This window comes from Adiantum capillus-veneris, chromosome 5 (assembly GCF_014529385.1).
Source record: "Adiantum capillus-veneris isolate H3 chromosome 5, ASM1452938v2, whole genome shotgun sequence".
Lineage (NCBI taxonomy): Eukaryota > Viridiplantae > Streptophyta > Polypodiopsida > Polypodiales > Pteridaceae > Adiantum > Adiantum capillus-veneris.
In genome coordinates, this window is record NC_140935.1 from 44,782,900 (window position 1) to 44,801,895 (window position 18,996).

Here is an 18,996-nt window from a genome sequence, read left to right on the forward strand (position 1 = left end):
CTCCTATAGTGGAGATTTGTTTATAGCACTTTGGGACAAACCTTATGAACCCAAATTCACCCCGAGATCATAGGCAAAAGATATCACCTCTATAAAATTGCCTGCCATAGACACACTGTTGAGTTTTGGGGGGGGGGGGGGGGGGTGTTGAACCACCCTCAAGATGCATAAACAACAAAACTGATTGTAGGCCATAAGTAAGCACTTGGAGTGCGTGGTGACCAAAGTAGAGCAACAAAAACCGGACCTGGAGGCTTCCTCTTGCCGGTGGACCTCTTGTATGAAGATGCTCTCAACTTTTAGAGGGCCTTCTTCATAGATCATAGATTTGTTTGTAGATGGCCCAGGGTCCTTACTTTTAAGCAATACCTGCGATCCCTTTATTCAAGATTAAGACTTTGGAGAAGTGTTAAAATAAAAGAGTTTCACCGAGGGAGTGACTGGAGGACGGGGACGAAGATGCTGAGCCCCAGCGACACCGCGGCGTTGCTGGCCATTTTGAGCGAGGATCGCAGCTTGGAGGCCGCCTTCTCCAGCTTTCTTTCCCACTTCAAACGCCCCTTCCTCTTCAAAGCTTGCTGCGCCATCGTCCTGCTTATAGAGGTCTCAGATTTGACGCTCCTTTAGTTGTTATTGTGCAACAGAGCTGATCTTCTGTATGCTTAACTCTATGAATGCATACCCACACGTCAAAATATATGCTTGGTCAGTCACCCATGTTTTGAAGTTGTCTGGCTGCTTGAAAAGTTGGTGGTCAATCGTCCATGTACTTGGTTGTGTCTCACACACACACACACACACACACACACACACACACACACACACACACACACACACACAGAGTTTTACATCCTAAATACAACTGCGTTTACTTTGTAATGTCTAATCCTTATTCTATTCTTGCTAACGTGATTTGAACAGAATAGTAACTGGCTTTTTTTATGTTCAGGATAAGCAAACTCTGAAGGCAACACAACGCCTGGTAGCCTTCTACATTCTCAACGAGGTCTACCGGGTAGATCATCCTAGCCCAAATCCCTTCATGTCCATACTGCTCGAGGTATATCCTCAAGCATACCCTTTTTCTTTGACAGCATTGAACCCAGAAGTGCCTTGCTCCTTGACAGCATTGTCTAGTTTGGATTTGACCAAGAACCTTCTGTTACAGGCAGCTTCAGATGAGAGTGCAGATAAAGCAGAGAGGGCTTTTGTTCTTCAGATTCTCGTCTCTGCCAGCACCAATAAAGAGGTTATCATGTTCTATCAGCTCTTCTTCATTACTTTCTGAACCTAAATGTGGACAGGATTTGTTTCACGTTGCATGTGTATTGGTATGCCACTTGTTGCCTTGGGCATATATTGAGCTTTGCCAAAACATTTGATTGACACAAATCGAAGTGCTGTATCATGGGACGAACTTGTGGTAAAGACTTTGAGCCACTACCTCCTTTTTGACATAGTGTTGTGAATGAAGAGAAGGTACCGACGGGTTATTTAGTTGTTCAAAAGAGATCAAGAGAATATATCTGTTTCGTTGGCTCGTTATTGAACTGCTACCTCCTTTTTGACATAGTGTTGTGAATGAAGAGAAGGTACCGATGGGTTATTTAGTTGTTCAAAAGAGATCAAGAGAATATATCTGTTTCCTTTTCTCGTTATTGAACTGCCACCTCCTTTTTGACACAGCGTTGTGAATGACGAGAAGGCACTGACATGTTATTTAGTTGTTCAAAAGAAATCAAGATAATTTATCTGTTTTCTTGGATCGTTATTGAACTGAGGGAGTTGTTGTATCCTACCATCAAGTATCGGTGTTGTCTAATGGAAGTGACGGGGACGATTTTGCAATCAATGGTTGAGGCTTTGTGCTCAGTAAGGAAGTGGATGTTAGTGGAGGGTGCATTTGTTGGAAGTGTTGGAGCCTAGTAGTGCATCCCTCGAATGGATTTTTAGATGGGTTGTGCATGTGAGACTAGGGCAAGGGTTGGCCATTTGTAGGTGAGCACCCTCCTTAATTTGAGGAGGATTTCCCTTCACCTTCCCTTTTTTTTAAGGCGGTAGTGAGATGATGTTATGTCCCGCTCTTGGGAGAGGGGATCTAGCCTAGACGCTGTCGGGATGGGCGTCCAGTGTCCGGGCGGATGTAGTGTGAACATGGCCAGTGTGGCCGGCCATTATTATAAAAGGGAGACCAAGGCCTCATTTGCAGTTATCGATTCCCACTGGCAGAGTGCTAGTGGTTAGCCCGCGAGGCTAGGAGTGCACGAGGTCACCTCGAGGAGGTGAGGCCAGGTGGTATGGGACGCTCGGTCTTACAGGTGCACGCCTACGTCCTCGGTGTTGCCCCAGCACGGGGGAGCTGTCGAATGGTTACTATGGTCGGGTGGTTCGTCTGACGCATGTCTGTAGGAGGTCCGTGTAGCCGGGAGATCCTCTTCCACTGTTTGTTTCAGATGATATGGGCTACCTAATTTGGTGCCACATCTCATGGATTGCCCTTGCATCACAAGAACATTGTCATAGTGGATCCTTGGGCTAGAAACTCTTAATTGAAGAATTGGGGCAAGGATCTAGTCATTGATGTAAAAGATTTTGAGTGTTGAATTTTCTCAGGTCTTTTCAAGTCTTTTTTTCAGAGTCGCGAGCCCCCTCCTGATGTTGCCGAACAATTAGAAGATGAAACCGGCCCGTAAGGCGGTGGACTTTGGCTTTCACCCGAATTCTTTATTTTACTTTAGACTTTCACACACAGAGAGAACTTTGCAAAGGTAACTTGCGACAGGAATTAACACTTAAAGCACACACACGGCTTGGAAGCTAGAATGCTCCGAAGACGTCGACAACTCCCCAAAATTGGCGCCCCTTTCGGTACTTCTTTATACTTTAACAGGGTAAATTACAAGAAGAGTTTTAGGATTTCCTTACCTGTATCCAGCTAAATACCACATGTTTTGGCAAAATTTCCGCAGCATAACAGCCCCAAAACTTGCCCGAAACCAATTCCCCTGCTGGAACTCACTTCCACTGACATAAACCCTCCAATTTTTGCCCAAAAACAGTAAATTCAGCAGGCTGTATTTACTGGTTTTTGCCCTGTTTTCAGCCCTAAATAGTCTCTGAACTGTCCTCTAGCAGTGGGGCATTGTTCCCAATGGTTTTGGCATCGTAAGGCTGAAAAATAGTCCAATTTCAGTGCATAGCCAGCACTGAAAACGCACCTGTACGGTGAGGTTATCACCGTGACCGGTGCTTGCTATTGGAGCAGCAGTTAGCCACTACTATTCCTGCTCAGAGAGGCTCTTGCCTCAGCAAAAACGCATAAGACCTCACAACTGTACATGAGTCAAATGAAGAGCCCTGTAGCTCTTAACCTGTGACAAGTTTGGAAATGAAGCTCTCTCAGCTAGAAATCGAGCGCCCCTTCTTGCTGACAAAGGAAAGTGCACCACAGTGTGCCACTTGACACATTTATAAGCAATTTCTCGCTTTGAGCTTCCCGCTTAAAAATCTCAACATTGATGGCCCAGTTGACTTTGCAGTAGAGTTCTAAAATGTTCCCCTTGTCATTCTGGAGGTAATGACGCGAACAAATTTTATGGTCCAAAGTAGTAGTTCCCTAAATTTTAGGGGATGCTTCCGTTGGACTCCCACTGGTCATCTGACCATCTATCCCCATTGGGACCGCATCCAAAAATGCAATGTGGCCAAGCTGTCAGGTACTTTCCTTTGGTGACCCCACCCTAGCATTGTGCCTTTATTGAGTTCACTTCCTAGTATCCACCAACTTGCTAAGTGCGACGGGAGGATCTACATGATCTTGAACTGAGCCTAGACATCCTTTTACTATACGAGTTCCAGTGCCGACCAACTTCCCGAGAGTTTGCGGGTGAAACTACCGTTCACATTGGCCATACAATGTTCGACCATTTGCAACTTCAAAAAGAGGGTCTCAAAAATAAAACAAAGATCATTGGAAAGAAACCAACAACTAAAGTTAGCAGTCGCCACGTCCTTGTGACATAGTTAATAGTTGCCACGTCCTCGTGACATACCCCCCTCTTGAAATCGCAAATGGCCTCAATTGCATACCATAAATACATGCCACTGATGATCTTGTGTTGTTAGCATTCTTTTATCATCGCATGCATCCGCAAGAAAGGTCGTAATACATAGATATAAATGGCTTAATGAGACCTTCATACTTTTGTCATTTCCATCTATTACACTGAATTCATATATACATTTGATGTGCTAGCTCTATCATTACCTCTCCTTTGCACACGTTGGGTTGGGGCATAAGTAGGTTGTAACCCAAAGGCTTCAAGGTAAAGCTGCAATACATTTGGTGACTCTGATAGTTCATGCTCTTCCATCCACTTTGCATCCATAGATGGATAGTTCTTGAACTTCACCAAGTAGCGTCTTGCAACTTGTCCTTTAACTTTTCTGTCCTTATGTGCCAAAACTTGCTCAGGTATCAGTATCTCATCAAGTTCCTCAACTTTTGGCTGATCCTCATCTTGCATGTCTTCTGGCACATCACCCACGAGGGGTCTTAGAAGACTCGCGTGAAATGCATTATGAATCTTCCACGCATCAGGCAATTTTAGCCTGTACGCCACATCAGTGATCTTATCGAGCACTTGAAAAGGCCCATAGTAACGCATGCTGAGCTTAGGAAAGAGCCGTTCCTTGCCCTTCATCTTCTTTAATCTGGCCTTTTTAAACCTTAACAGAACTCGATCACCTGGTGATAACAGCAATTCACGACGGTGACGATCAACAACCTTTTTCTGCTTTGCCTAAGTCTTCTCCAAGGCAACTTTAATTTTCTTGTACATTTAATCCATGTTCTCAACATATCGATTTGCCTCAAAGATCTTGTCCTTAGTATGCAAAATGGGAGGAACTTTCTTGCCGCCTTCAACAATCTCAAAAGGTGCCTTGCCAATCGACGAATGCACCATATTGTTTTACACATACTCAAGCATAGGCAAATATTGTTCCCACTTGTCCTTATTATCTAGCACATAGCATTTCAACAGATCCAAGAAAGTAGAATTAGCCTCTTTTGACTGCCCATCAGTTTGTGGATGAAACGAAGACGAGAACTTGAGCGTAGTGCCCATGTTCTCAAATAATTCTCTGCAAAACAAACTTGTCATGCGAGGATCACGATCATTGACAATCGATCGTGGCATACCATGGTGCTTGAACACATTGTATATGAACAAGCGTGCCATCTGATTAGATTTTATCTTCTTCCTAACAGGGATAAAATGGGTCTGCTTGCTGAACCTACAAATAATGGTCCATATACCATCATTCCCTGTCGACGTTCTTGGAAGATCAAAGATAAAAGTCCATAGCAATCGCTTTCCCATGGCTTATCCGGAATCGGCAGTGGTTGTAACAACCCTGGTGCCTTTTGTTTGTCAAACTTGACCTTTTGGCAAATCATGCATGCTCGCACAAAGGCATCCACATCTCTCCTCAAGGTAGGCCAATAGAAGAATTTCTATATTGCTTTAACTGTCACATCAATACCACGATGCCCTGCATACGATGGGACATGACTTTCTACCATGACCTTATGTCGCAATGGCCTAGCGACACAAAGTCTGCCATGCATCATCATAAAATTGTCTTTGAGGAGGTAGTACTCATGATGTTGCCTCTCTTGTAACTGTTTAAAGATCCTTGCAAAATCTTCATCAGTAGCATACTGTACCTTCATGTCATCCAGTTCATGATGATAAGGAATTGACACAGCTGAAATTTGTGGCTTCCTTGATAACGCATCAGCCACAACATTCTTCTTGCCTTCCACATGCATAATGTGGAAGTGGAACATAGAAAGAATGTTTGCCCATCGTATATGCTTTTCGGGTAACTATGACTGTGTCAGGAAGTATCGCAAGGTCTGATGGTCTGTTTGGACAACAAAATTAGCACCTAAGAGGTAGTGCTTCCAACTAGAAAGCGCATGAATCACGGCCAAGAGCTCTTTCTCATAGACTTGCATAGTCTTGTCTGGCCCTTGCAAAACTCGGCTTTCATAAGCTACTACCCGTCCATCTTGCATTAGCATTGCTCCAATGCTACTGCCACACGCGTCACATTGGACCACAAATGACTTCCTGAGATCTGACAAAACAATTACTGTTTCTGAAGTCAACTTTTCCTTTAAGAGACAAAAAGCTGAAATCTCTTCTTAGGTCCATCTGAAAGTGACCTCTTTCTTTTGCAAAGCGTGAAGAGGTGATGCTATCTCTGCAAAATTCATGATAAACCTTCTATAGTAAGAACGCACTCCCAAGAAGCTTCTGACATCATGCACAGTCTTCAAGTCTGGCCATGTCTTAATAGCTTCAATTTTCGCGGTATTCATTCTGACTCAATCCTTTGAGACTATGTGGCCAAGAAAGTGGATCTCTTCCAGGATTGACAAGTAACCTGTGACTGCGCAGCTCTTCGAACACAATGGTCTAAGTGATGCCTATGCTCCTCTTCATTCTTCGAATAGACTATCATGTCATCGAAGAATGTCCCAACAAACTGTTGATGCGAGCGGAAAATCCGGTCCATCATTCTGTTGAGCGTGGCAGAGCATTTGTTAGACCAAACGGCATCACCAAAAACTCATAGAGACCAAATGTCACTCTAAACGCAGTCTTGTTTGTGCACATCCTCTGGCCTTATATGAATCTGATGGTACCCACTCTTTAAGGTCTATCCTGTTGAAAATTGCAGTACCCTCTAAACGATTGAGAATATCATCAATCCTTGGAATAGGAAACCTATTCTTGGTGGTATTCTTATTCAACGCACAGTAATCAATACACATGCATCATGAGCCATCCTTTTTCTGTACTAGGAGCATTGGGGAGCAAAAGGGTGAAGAATTGGGTTGGATCAGCCCCTTCTCTAATAACTCCTCAACTTGGCCCATAATCTCTTTCTGTTGCGCCGCGCTAACCTTGTAGGGAGGTCTATTTGGTGGGCTACACCCTGGCACCAATTGTATCCGATGGTCCTTAGGTCTCTCTGGCGGCAATTGCGGCGGTAATGAATCAGAAAAACAGTCACTAAACTCTCGCAAAAATGTTGACTTTTCTTTATCTAACACATAAATTTGACTGACAATTATTTGAGACATCATGTGCAAAAATCAAGTACACAGTAAGATGATTCTTTATTACAGAAGTGATAGCCGAAGCAGATACAATAGGGACAGACTCCCCTTTGAGCTTTACATCCAAAACATGAGAGTTGTCCCTATGCTGAAGGGTGATCGTCTTGCCGAAGGCATCTAGCACGCCATGTACTCTGAACATCCTCGGAATTCCAAGTAGCGCATCGCACCCTTTCAATTGCATGATATAAAATTCTTCTGTGTCTACATATGATTGAATATGCGGACATTAGCTTTCCAATAATGGGAGTAACACACTTTGTGTGGCCAGGACATGCCAACCTTGCCTCTGCCGTGTACCCCATCTCTTCAGCTCTGATGCCCAGCTTCATAGTTAACTCTGGTGAGATAAAGTTTGCTTTGGCACCTGGATCAAAGAAGATGAGTGCCGTCTGATTTCTAACTTTACCCCATGCTCTGCATAACTCGTTGGCATATGTACTGGGCCTGTCACCCACCATATCTGGTACCAAACCTGCAGTGGGTTTAGGCTTCTTGCCTTTCTGGTTCTCTTTATCATCTGAGTCAGCTGGTCTTCTCCTTCGTGGACAATTGGTAGCAAAGTGCCTAGGCTGCTCGCATATAAGAATTTGTTTTCAGCCATTATCCTCGAGCGACTTACACACAAAAGGCTCCAAAAGTCCCGGCTGAGTGAAACCGGCCCGTGGGGCGGTAGGCTTTGGTTTTCACCCGAAATTCTTTACTTTACTTTAGACACACAGAGAAAGAGTACTTTGCAAAGGGAACTTGCGACGGGAATTAACACTTAAGTACACACACAGCTCGGAAGCTAGAATGCTCCGAGTAGACGCCGACAACCTGTAGGCCCCAAAATTGGCACCCCTTTTGGTATTTCCTTATACTTTAACAGAGGGAATAAAACCTGTGATTTCCTTCGATCTGTCCCCCATAATCCGTGTTGAAAACCCCATGTTTTGGCCCGATTTCGGTAGCATAATTATACTAGGACGCTTCACAGACAGTATCCCCACGCAATAGATGACTTCCCGATGCATACGGACACTTTGCAAAACTTGGCGAGAATCTGCAGCACACTGAATTCTCTGTTTTCTGCCCTGAAAATGTGCCAAATCACCTCTACAGCGGTCCCCTTGTCCTCGGACCTCCTTGGGGTATCAGGGACCGTTTAGGGCCAAAACCCTAAACATGCAAAAATACACAGAAGGCTGTAATTTCCTGTTTTGGGCTCCATTTCGCGAGCCGGTCGCATCCATAGCACGTCCTCGAGCTCCCGCACCTGTAGGGCTACTTGCCCTTTGAATCGGACCAGATTTCTTACGTGAAACCTCTCCGAATTCACCTGTACTTGCGGCGGATTAGCCACTAGCTAATCCAGTACCTGTGCAAGAGGCTCTTGCCTCGGCAATCGCCATGAACCCAGACAACTGTACATTAGTCAAATGAAGTGCTCTCTTGTGGGGCATCACATAACTGCACGTAGGGGAGAGAGAGCAGTGTGTAGTGTGCAAGGCATCACTCCAAGCACCACACTGTACATAGAGTGAAAAGAAAGCACTCCATAGCTCTTAACCTGTGACAGTATGAAAATGAGGCCTCCCAGCTTAATATTTAGCGCTACCTCTTCATTGCATAAGGAAAGTACACTAAAATGTGCCACTTGGCACAATTACACGCATTTTTCCGTTTTGGGGTTGTCGCCTAAAAATCTCCCAACCGGTTGCCCAGTTGACTTCGCAGCAGAGTTGTTAAGTGTTCTCCTTGTCCTTACGAAGGTAATGACGCGAACACGTTTCACGGCCCAAAATAGCAGTTCCCTGTTTTTTAGGAGATGCTTCCGTTGGGCTCCCACTGGTCATCTGACCATCTATCCTCATTGGGACCGCATCCAAAAGTGCAATGTGGCCCAACTGTCGGATACTTTCTGTTGGTGATCCCACCTTGACTTTATGCCTTTATTGAGTTCACTTCCTAGTATCCACCAACTTACTAAGTGCGACGGGGGGATCTACATGACTTGGGACTGGGCGTAGACATCCTCTTACTATACGAATTCCAATGTCCACCAACTTCCCATCTGCGGGTGAAACTACCGTTCACATTGGCCATACAATGTCCGACCATTTGTGGAACGTGACACATCCAACCCTGTGTGTGCGTGGACAAGCTATAGCATGACAAGGGTTCAGTCAATCCAGTCAGTCTAGATTTAGAAGTGATCTGGTACTTTTGTGAGTCTGTTCGCAGACCGTGCATGTCCAGACACTTAGTGTAGATGCATATGCTCTGGTTGCACACAACATGATCATAAGCATTCCCATCAAAATCCATCAAAATCCTTCAGGGGAATTTTCTAGTGCATTTAGCCTATTTTCCCTATTTTTGATATTTTTCACTTATTATTTTTAAGTGACTTTTGTTGGAAAGTAGGTAGGGCAAATTGAGTAAGTTTGTATATAAGCAAACCTAGGCTAGCACTAATTGGCAGAAGAGGCAGTAGGAGCACCTTGCTCAATAGGCAACTTCTCAGCAAGACCAAGCCTTGGCGATTTTCCTCTAAGCAAGCATCCCTAGCGTTTTTCCTTCAAGCAAAGATCGCCACAGATTCCCCATGCTAGCGTTTTTCCTCCATGCAGCGCTAGCGTTTCTGAACCTCCATCGCCCTCTATGTGCATGGCTTTTCAGTAGATGAAGACCATTAGTTTTCAGCCATAAAGATCATCAGTTTCCAGCCCCAGGGAACCGCAGATTTTCAGCCCTAAGGACCAGCAAAATCAGCGTTTTCTCTTGCGTTTTCAGCTGCAGCAGATTTCAGCCATTTGCGTTTTTGGACAGCAGATAGAAAGCATCAGATTTCAGCCACAACGTCGGTCTCGTCATCCTCGTCGTCGACATTGACCTAGCCTAGACTTGCATCAGTCACATGCATTCAGTTTGTGCAATCAATAGTAGACCACTCTCGCCGACGAGAGTGGGGCCTTCGGAGGAGGGTTTTACAACGTCTCTGGTGTCATATTCTCTTCTCTCTCTATCTCTCAGTCTCATACACTTGCACGCACAGTGTCCATTCACTTTGTTTGAGATCATTGCACTCTCTCATTAAGAACGGAAGGCTCTCCCTTCCATAAGAACAAAAAGGAACCTTGAGCACAATTTGGAGCACTCATCTTGAGCAAAGTTCAAACATTCAGTTGCACCTAACATTGGTATCAGAGCTTTGGCAGTGTTCTGTATCACTAAAGGAAAGAACCACAAGAATCACAAGGAATTTTTTGCTTGTTGCGGTCGCACGAACCTAAGTTCGCTTGGGCGTGTCGATTCCTAATCGTGTTTTTGAAGAGTGACGGGAATCCCAGGAAAGAAGGGCTTGTCCAGCCTCCCCTTGTGCCTCTTTTCACTCATTGAGAGCGGACCGTGCACTTAGCGGCCGGCCAATCGACGTGAGGTGGGAAAAAGCACCCTTGGTGTGAGCACAAGGCCGCCAAGGGGTGCGCCCGCAGAAAAGAGTAGAACTTGGGTGAAGAGAAGATCCTTCTCAAACACAGATTGCAAGCGAAAGAAGAACCTCAAGAACCCAAGAACCTCAAGACCCCCAAGAACCTCAAGAACCCCAAAGAACCCAAGTTCCTTGTGAACTTAAGAACCCAAGACCGCAAGAACCCACAAGAACCCACGACTTCAGTGGATGGTCATCACTCGAAGCGGAATGGATACTTCGCTTGGAGGTGATGAGCATGAGAGAGGCGAATAAGAATTTTCCCCATCAGGAGGTTTTTCCGACCCTCCCCCTTCCCCATCTACGCCAAGGATTGCACTAACTCCTATGGAGGAGTTGAAGTAGTTGTTTATGGAAAGGAAGTTAGAACGCGAAGCAAGAAATGCTGAAAGAATGACAGAAATGGATCGCAGACACGCAGAAAGAAAAGCAAAAAGAGAAGCAGAAAGAAAGGCAGCCATAGAACGTGAGCATGAGCAAGCGCGACACATGCAAGAGTTGTTGCGACTCTTTTCTCAAGTGCAGGCACAGATGCAAGAGGTTCAGGAGACAGAGACTCTCATTCTCTTCTTCTCCCAAGCATGACACACATGATTTGCATGATGATGATGATTTGAATGATAATGTTATGTTCAACGGAATGAATGTTTGCGCTTTGCTCAAGATGAGTGCTCCAAATTGTGCTTAAGGTTCCTTTTGTTCTTATGGAAGGTAGAGCCTTCTGTTCTTAATGAGAGAAATGCTATGATCACAAATAAAGTGAATGGACACTGTGCGTGCAAGTGTATGAGACTGAGAGATAGAGAGAGAAGAGAGATATGACACCAGAGACGTTGTAAAACCCTCCTCTGAAGGCCCCACTCTCGTCGGCGAGAGTGGTCTACTTATGATTGCACAATCTGGTACAAATGGAATGCATGAGACTGATGCAAGTCTAGGCTATGTGGACGATGATGACGGGAATGACGAGGCCGACACTAGGACTGAAATCTGCAATCTTTCTACTGCTATCCAAAAACGCTATGGGCTGAAATCTGCGACTAGTCCAAAAACGCTGATTTGGGGGCTGTTTTCTGTGGTTCTTTGACGCTGAAAATCTGCAGGTTTAGGGTTGAAAACTGAGGTCTCTTTAAGGCTAAAAACTGAGGTTCTTACCGGGCTGAATCTGCTACCTTCTTAGGGCTGAATCTGCAAGTAATTCATTGCTGAAAAACGCTGCAGGCTGAGGTTTGTTACTGCTGAAAACGCTAGGGTGTAGCTCTGTCAAAAACGATAGGTCAAGCTGAGCTTCTTCAAAAAACGCTAGGTGCTGTGGGATGCTGCGGGAAGATCTGATGCAAAACGCTAGGGCTGAGGCTTGCTGGCGATGGTGCAGCTGCTGAAAACGCTAGGCAATGGTTGATGAAGAAAACGTTAGCATGGGGGGAATCTTCTGCTTGGAGGGAAGGTCCACCAAGTGGTCTTGCTGAGAAGTTGTCTGTTGAGCTTGGCTCCTGTTGTCTCTTGTGCCAAATAGTGCTAGCTCTAGTTTGCTTATATACAAACTTACTCAACTTGCCCTACCTACTTTCCAACAAAAGTCAATTAAAAATAATAAGTGAAAAATGTCAAAAATAGGTAAAATAGGCTAAAATCATTGGAAAATTCTCCTGATGGATTCTGATGGGAATGCTTATGATCATGTTGTGTGCAACCAGAGGATATGCATCTACACTAAAGTGTCTGGGCATGCACGGTCTACGAATAGACTCACAATAGTGCCAGATCACTTCTAATCTAGACTGACTGGACTGACTGAACCCTGATCATGCTGTAGCTTGTCCGCAGACACATAGGGTTGGATGTGTCACGTGACATCCCCTCCTTTTCAAAGTGAGGTACTGGTACTGAACTGTATGGCGTCGAGGGAGATCGCCAATAGCATCCGGAATCCTGGAAGGGACTCTTCGCCGCCCCACTCTGATGTGTGGGTCGTGCGGTACTTGAACTTCATAAAGGTTTGCAACGCTTGCTTCTTTGGGCCGCGCCGAAAGCGACAAAGTCTTTTGTGGCTCCTTCAATTCTTCAACTTCGTCGAGTGTCATGCTTCTTTCTTCTTCAAGAATCTCCATGGCTGAAAATTCCTGAAACAACTTCCAACACAAAACCATGAACAAATCCGATTCCATGTAAAGTGAGAGGAAAAAACCTTGTCGTCCTAAGAGACTGTGCATGCAATGTAGATGAACAAAGAGACGGAGTGCCGAACCGTTCACCACACACATGCAAATAATGAGATCGAATCTTGTCTTGCTGATTTAAAGCGATCAACTGTGGCAATTCACAACGGAAATGCCCATGCTTGGTGCTCATACTTTCATGTGCTCTCTCTACAAATGTGTCATGCCAAGGAAGAGACATGAAATGTGACTTCCTTGAATGCATACTTTTCAGCTTTTCATGAAAAATCCGCATACATCCGTGCTCATTTGTGAGAGAAACGTGTTCAACGTACAAGATGTCATGCCTAGGAAAAGGGATCACATAAAGACGTTGACTAAAATACAAGAAACGATCACGAATGAAACACTCGCACAATGCGTGCGTATCAATCATGCAAACACATAATACTTCCTGTGAGGGTTCTTTGGACCTAGGCTCGAGAGCCAAGATCGATCCTTCGTGATTGATTGAATCTGCAACGAGGTTAGCTTCGCTAGCAAAAGTATCCACTAACTCATCATCCTTGTGAACAATCACATCATCTTCATGCAACTCATCATACTTGTGAGAAATCACATCTTGATCATGCAAATCATCATGCTTGTGAGAAAACACATCTTGATCATGCAAATCATTGTCATTCAAATCATCATACTTATCATCATCATTCAAAACATCATGCTCATCATTATCATTCAAATCATCATGCAAATCATTGTCATTCAAATCATCATGTAAATCTTGTGTACCATGCTTTGGAGAAGAAGAGATTGAGAGAGTCTCCTTTTCCCGAATCTCTTGCATCTGTGCCTGAACTAGAGAAAAGAGTCGCAACATGTCTTTCATTCTTGCATTGTTCTCGCGATCAAATCTTGCTTGACTTTCTTTTCCTTCCAAGTCGTACTGACGCTCTATGGCTGCCATTTCTTCTTCGTAGGTCTTTCTTTCTGCTTCTCTTTCTTGGTCCAACTCCTTCATCGGAGTTAGCGCAATCCTTGACGTAGATGGGGAAGGGGGAGGGTCGGAAAAGCCTCCTGGTGGGAAAAATTCTTCTTCGCCTCTCTCATGCTCATCACCTCCAAGCGAAGTATCCATTCCGCTTCGAGTGATGACCATCCACTGAAGTCGTGGGTTCTTGTGGGTGTCTTGTGGTCTTGGGTTCTTAAGTTCACGAGGAACTTGGGTTCTTGGGGGTCTTGGTTCTTGAGGTTTTCTTTCGCTTGCAATCTGTGTTTGAGAAGGATCTTCTCTTCACCCGAGTTCTACTCCTTTCTGCGGGCGCACCCCTTGGCGGCCTTACGCTCACACCAAGGTTGCTTTTTCCCACCCCACGTCGATTGGCCGGCCGCTAAGTGCACGGTCCGCTCTCAATGAGTGAAAAGAGACACAAGGGGAGGCTGGACAAGCCCTTCTTTCCTGGGATTCTTGTCACTCTTCAAAAACACTATTAGGAATCGACACGCCCAAGCGAACTTGGGTTCGTGCGACCTCAACAAGCAAAAAAGTTTCTTGTGATTATTGTGGTTCTTTCTTTGAGTGATACAGAACACTGCCAAAGCTCTGATACCAATGTTATGGGCAGCGGAATGAATGTTTGCGCTTTGCTCAAGATGAGTGCTCCAAACTGTGCTCAAGGTTCCTTTTGTTCTTATGGAAGGTAGAGCCTTCCGTCCTTAATGAGAGAAATGCTATGATCACAAATAAAGTGAATGGACACTATGCGTGCAAGTGTATGAGACCGAGAGATAGAGAGAGAAGAGAGATACAACACCAGAGACGTTGTAAAACCCTCCTCCAAAGGCCCCACTCGTCGGCGAGAGTGGTCTACTTATGATTGCACAATCTGGTACAAATGGAATGCATGAGTCTGATGCAAGTCTAGGCTATGTGGACGATGACGACGGGAATGAGGAGGCCAACACTAGGGCTGAAAGCTGCAATCTTTCTACTGCTGTCCAAAAACGCTATGGGCTGAAATCACCACGGCGTTGTTCTTATGGTACCAGGGAATTCCCAGGAGGACATCACGACCTTCCAAGGGCATTATGTAGAAGTCCTCTTGTCCCAAATACCCTTGACAATGCAACCGAAGTTTCCCAATGATAGGTGTAATGGCTATGTCCCTATCGGGTGCCGCTAGAATTGCCTCTGCTAGTGGTCCCATCCGATCGGGTGGAATCTCGAGCCGCACCGCCAATTCAGGTGAAATGAAGTTGGCCTTGGCTCCTCCATCAAAGAAAATCAGGGCTTCTTGATCTTCACTTTGCTCAAAGCTCGGCAAAGTTCTGTACTCTCATTAATCATGCTTGGTTCAGTACCCATGCAATTTGGAACTACTCCTGCTTTCATCTTGCCTTTTCGTCCACGTTCCTCAGCTGCTTTTGAACTCTCTGGCCTTTCTTCCTCTTGTTCTTTCTGTGCCTTTTTAGGGCACTTCGCAGAGATATGTCCTTGTTCCCTGCATCCAAAACACTTCCCCTCTTTAATGTAGTTGGCTCTCTCTCGCGAAGTGAGCCGGGGTCGTGCATCCTTATCTTTCTGATCTAGGGGGCTCTTCTTCTTTCAACTTTCATTTTTAGAAGTCTGTTTTGTTTTCTGTGTCATGATCTCATTCGTGGGGTAAGTCAAACTGCCCGAGTGAATGGCAAAGCTCCGTTTTGCATGACTCATTAGTTCTCGGATAGAATTTGACTTTTGCTCTAAGCAGTGATCTCGGATCTTCGTAGGAAGTCCCAAGGTAAACCGCTCAATCTGTCCTTTAAACGAGATCTTCTTAAATGAAGAAGCGGGTAGAAAAGAGCTTCAAAATCCCTCGCAATATGCGTCCAAGGGATCTTTCTTGGTCATCCGAAGATGGTTCCAAGCAGTTCGTATGTCGCGTTCGTACTCCTGAGTCAACCAAGAAGAAATAAAAAGCCTTTTAAATTTCAGCCATATAACTCGCGCTTTCTTGTTCAATAGAAGAGTGGACCACTTTTGAGCATTTCCCTTGAAGTATGAGGTAGCCCTCCGAATCTTGGAGTGCTTTGAGTAATGTCCTCCAAAGAAAGCTATGTCAAACTGCTGTATGAAGGCCAAAGCCCTCGAAGCGTCTCAGAATCCAGAAAAAGTGTCAAGTTTAATTGACTGTCCACCTTCTTTAAATTCTCGAACTTTCTTGCTTTTATCCTCCAGAAAGTCATATTGGTTAGCTTTATAAACATTCTTCTTCTTTGCATAAAATCTGTGATCATCGGAGTCCGAACTATCTGAAGACGAGTCCTCTGTAGAACTGTCAAAAACTGGGCGAAACTTAGGCTTCTTTGCCTTTTTCTTGCCCTTTCCGAAGCTTTGCTTTTTCCCTTTCATGTCTTCTTCGCTCGAGTCAGAAGAGCTAGAAGAACTGTTAGAAGAAGAAGAAGAAGAACTAGATACTCCTTCAAATTTGACACGCTTCTTTTGTTTTCTTGCCGAGGCAAAAGCAGATTGACGACCCAAATAACCCGGGAAGTCAGTTCCTTTCTTCTGCTTTTTGGCTTTGTTGGTTGCGTCAAAAAGCTGGATAATCCGTGTATCAACCACCTCTTCTAATTCTTGCTCTGTAAACATCCTCAGAGTAGGAGGTTTCTTGAGTGCCGGTTTGAGGGGTGGTTTTGTGGCCTTCCACCACTGAGAGTGCACTTCGTCGAAGGATGTCTGCGTCAAAAATTTTGCAATTTTGGGATCCTTCGCAATGTTGATCAACCAATTGTTGACGCTTCATCTCTTCAACCTCCGCCTGAGTAGGCCGAGGCGGGCCATACTCCTCGTGAGAATCTTCTTCGTGATCTCTTCCCGCATCCCCAGATGCAGAGGAAGTCGACTGATCTTTGTTTGAATCCATTAGTGTCGCGAGAAAAGGATCAGATTTCCCGGTAGAAGAGAAATTGATTGCGCTCTGATACCACTGTAACAAACTTGGACACTCCAAGTCAAGATTCTACCGCGACACAACAGAGATTCACTTCAAAACAGTTCACAATTCACACTTGATTCGACACGGCCCGGTGGAGTTCCGTGCCTAGAGATATTGGCCCCAAAGATTGGCGCCCCTTTTGGTATTTCTTTTTGTATTAATCTGTGTTCAAAGTACAAGAGAGTGGGAGGTTCTCACTCTCAGACTCTGCGTCCAGATGCTCTGTAGAGTGGCAACTCTGCCACACTTATAAAGGTTTACAAGGGATGCTAAAAGCAGAGCCCCAAAAGCTGCCAATTAAAAGCAATTCCTCTCACAAGCCTTGCTTGATAAAATAAAGCTCTCTCTCTCTCTCTCTCTCGCGTAGGATTTTTGCGTAGCCAAAAGCTGCTGTCCGAGCGCTTTTTGCCATGTCAACCAGTCCGTACAGCCTCCGTAGAACGAGCGGCAAATTCCTGGTCCGTACGGTAGTGCCCATGTCAGCACAACATCGTAAAATCCGGGACTGTTGCCTGCCAGAGAGAGTGTGTGTGTCTCCGGTCTGCAACCCATTTGGGTATCTAGGGTTATGCCACGTCGCTGGTTTGTGACAGTGGATACCACCATATCATGATCGCTCCTAGAACCATATACAAGACTGCATTCAAGACATCCTTTGGCTTTGTATAACTTTTTGGTGGTGTCGTTTGGGCTTACTGATATCTTGCAATATTCAACAGGATGATGGATTGATTTTTTAGAGAGGATAGGCAGTATGTGGGCACATTCTTTGATAACATCATTGTGCTCTCCAAGTTTGAGGTCAAGCATTGGGAACATCTAGCACATGTATTTTGAGCATTGCAAGAGTAGATACTTGTCATCAATAGGAAGACTAGCGATTTTTTGTGTGCTGAAGATACACTTTTTGAGACACATCATATCTTGAGGATGTTTGTATGGATCCTACCGAGGTTAAGGTTGTTCGCAATTGGCTACACTTGAGAACGTGCATGAAGTGAGGTGCTTTTTGGAGATATGTTCTCGTGGGTGACTACCATGAGTCTATACCTTGCACTTTCCTTCAAGGATGAATCTGGGTATAGCGTGGATTCATCTAGGTATATATATGTTCCCACTAGAGGAAGTTTATTCAAATGTTTGCAAAGATTACTTCACTGATGCATGCCCTTATGAAGAATGGAATTCTAGTCACTTGGCCTCCTCAAACTACAACTTTTAAGCGGCTAAAGGAGAAGCTAAACATAGGACCCTCTTTTGAGTCTTCGAGATCTTTAGAAGTCACTTGAGGTGCATTGCGATGCATGTGGTAGCAATATGTGAGCAACATTGATGCAGGATGTCACTAGTGTCATTCTTGTCATGCCAAGGCATGCCCAAGAGAATGTCACAGTTGCCCAACTTCATAATGTGAAAATCAGCTTTTCCATGATATCCTTGGAGGGTCATTGGAAGAGCACGAATGAGAGATGCCACCTTCCGGGTCTGACCGGTGGCTAACTCGGTTTCAATTTTGCCACCTTGTGGATCATAGTCAAAGTCCAGCTGTGTCACATGCACATGGCTCGGTGTGCCACATGGACGTGCTTCATCGACTTTCAGAGCTAGTTTTCCCCTTCCTAGATAGGGATGTTTAGAATCCTAGGAGGATCAGTGTCGGCAATTTTGTGAGCTTGTTCGTAGGACATGCATGTCTGGACAAGTCCATTAGATTAAGTTTTCCAATTTTGGAACCCTCTTGCATAAATGGTTTGTATACGTGTCTTGACCGATGTTATTGCACTACGTTGGGCATCTGGCATGACGAGCATGTAGTTTTAGGTTAGAGGAATCCAACGAGCCATTCCCTTCGTCAATCGGATTCCCGGGTGGGCAAATGTGCGACAATTTCACCCAAATCTGGACGCCTCGTCCAATTTTTAACTAAATCATTTTATGATTTATTTGTTGGAAAAGCTGGTGGACAGTTGCCCTACCTAGGCCTTACTAATTACTTAAGGCCCATCCCTCACCTATAAAGGGGGCAAGTGAGCTCTTAGTTGAGACAAGTTGCAGAAGGAGGCAGATGCCCTAGCGCTAGCATCAAGGAGCAGGATCAGCCAGCGTTTTTGCTCAAGGACAGCCAGTGTTTTCTGCCACCAGCCCTCAGCCCTTGGCGTTTTGGAAAGCAGCAGATCAGCCAGCATTTTC

At 44.9% G+C, this 18,996-nt stretch overlaps 1 protein-coding gene across 5 annotated transcripts in view; it reads left to right on the forward strand.

Moving 5' to 3' along the window:
* Positions 1-400: 400 nt before the first annotated feature.
* LOC147457226 (CCR4-NOT transcription complex subunit) overlaps positions 401-18,996 on the forward strand; it is a 55,503-nt gene continuing 36,907 nt past the window's right edge. For 2 of the 5 annotated variants that reach the window (XM_086512183.1, XM_086512182.1), the window contains exons 1-3: positions 404-603; positions 950-1,060; positions 1,169-1,249. In XM_086512183.1, the coding sequence (XP_086368309.1) occupies positions 460-603; positions 950-1,060; positions 1,169-1,249 (336 nt within the window). In that variant the 5' untranslated portion in view covers positions 404-459. Of the gene's footprint in view, positions 604-949; positions 1,061-1,168; positions 1,250-18,996 lie in introns of all 5 variants that reach the window. The other 3 variants (XR_015188092.1, XM_086512181.1, XM_086512184.1) reach the window with 3 other exon arrangements.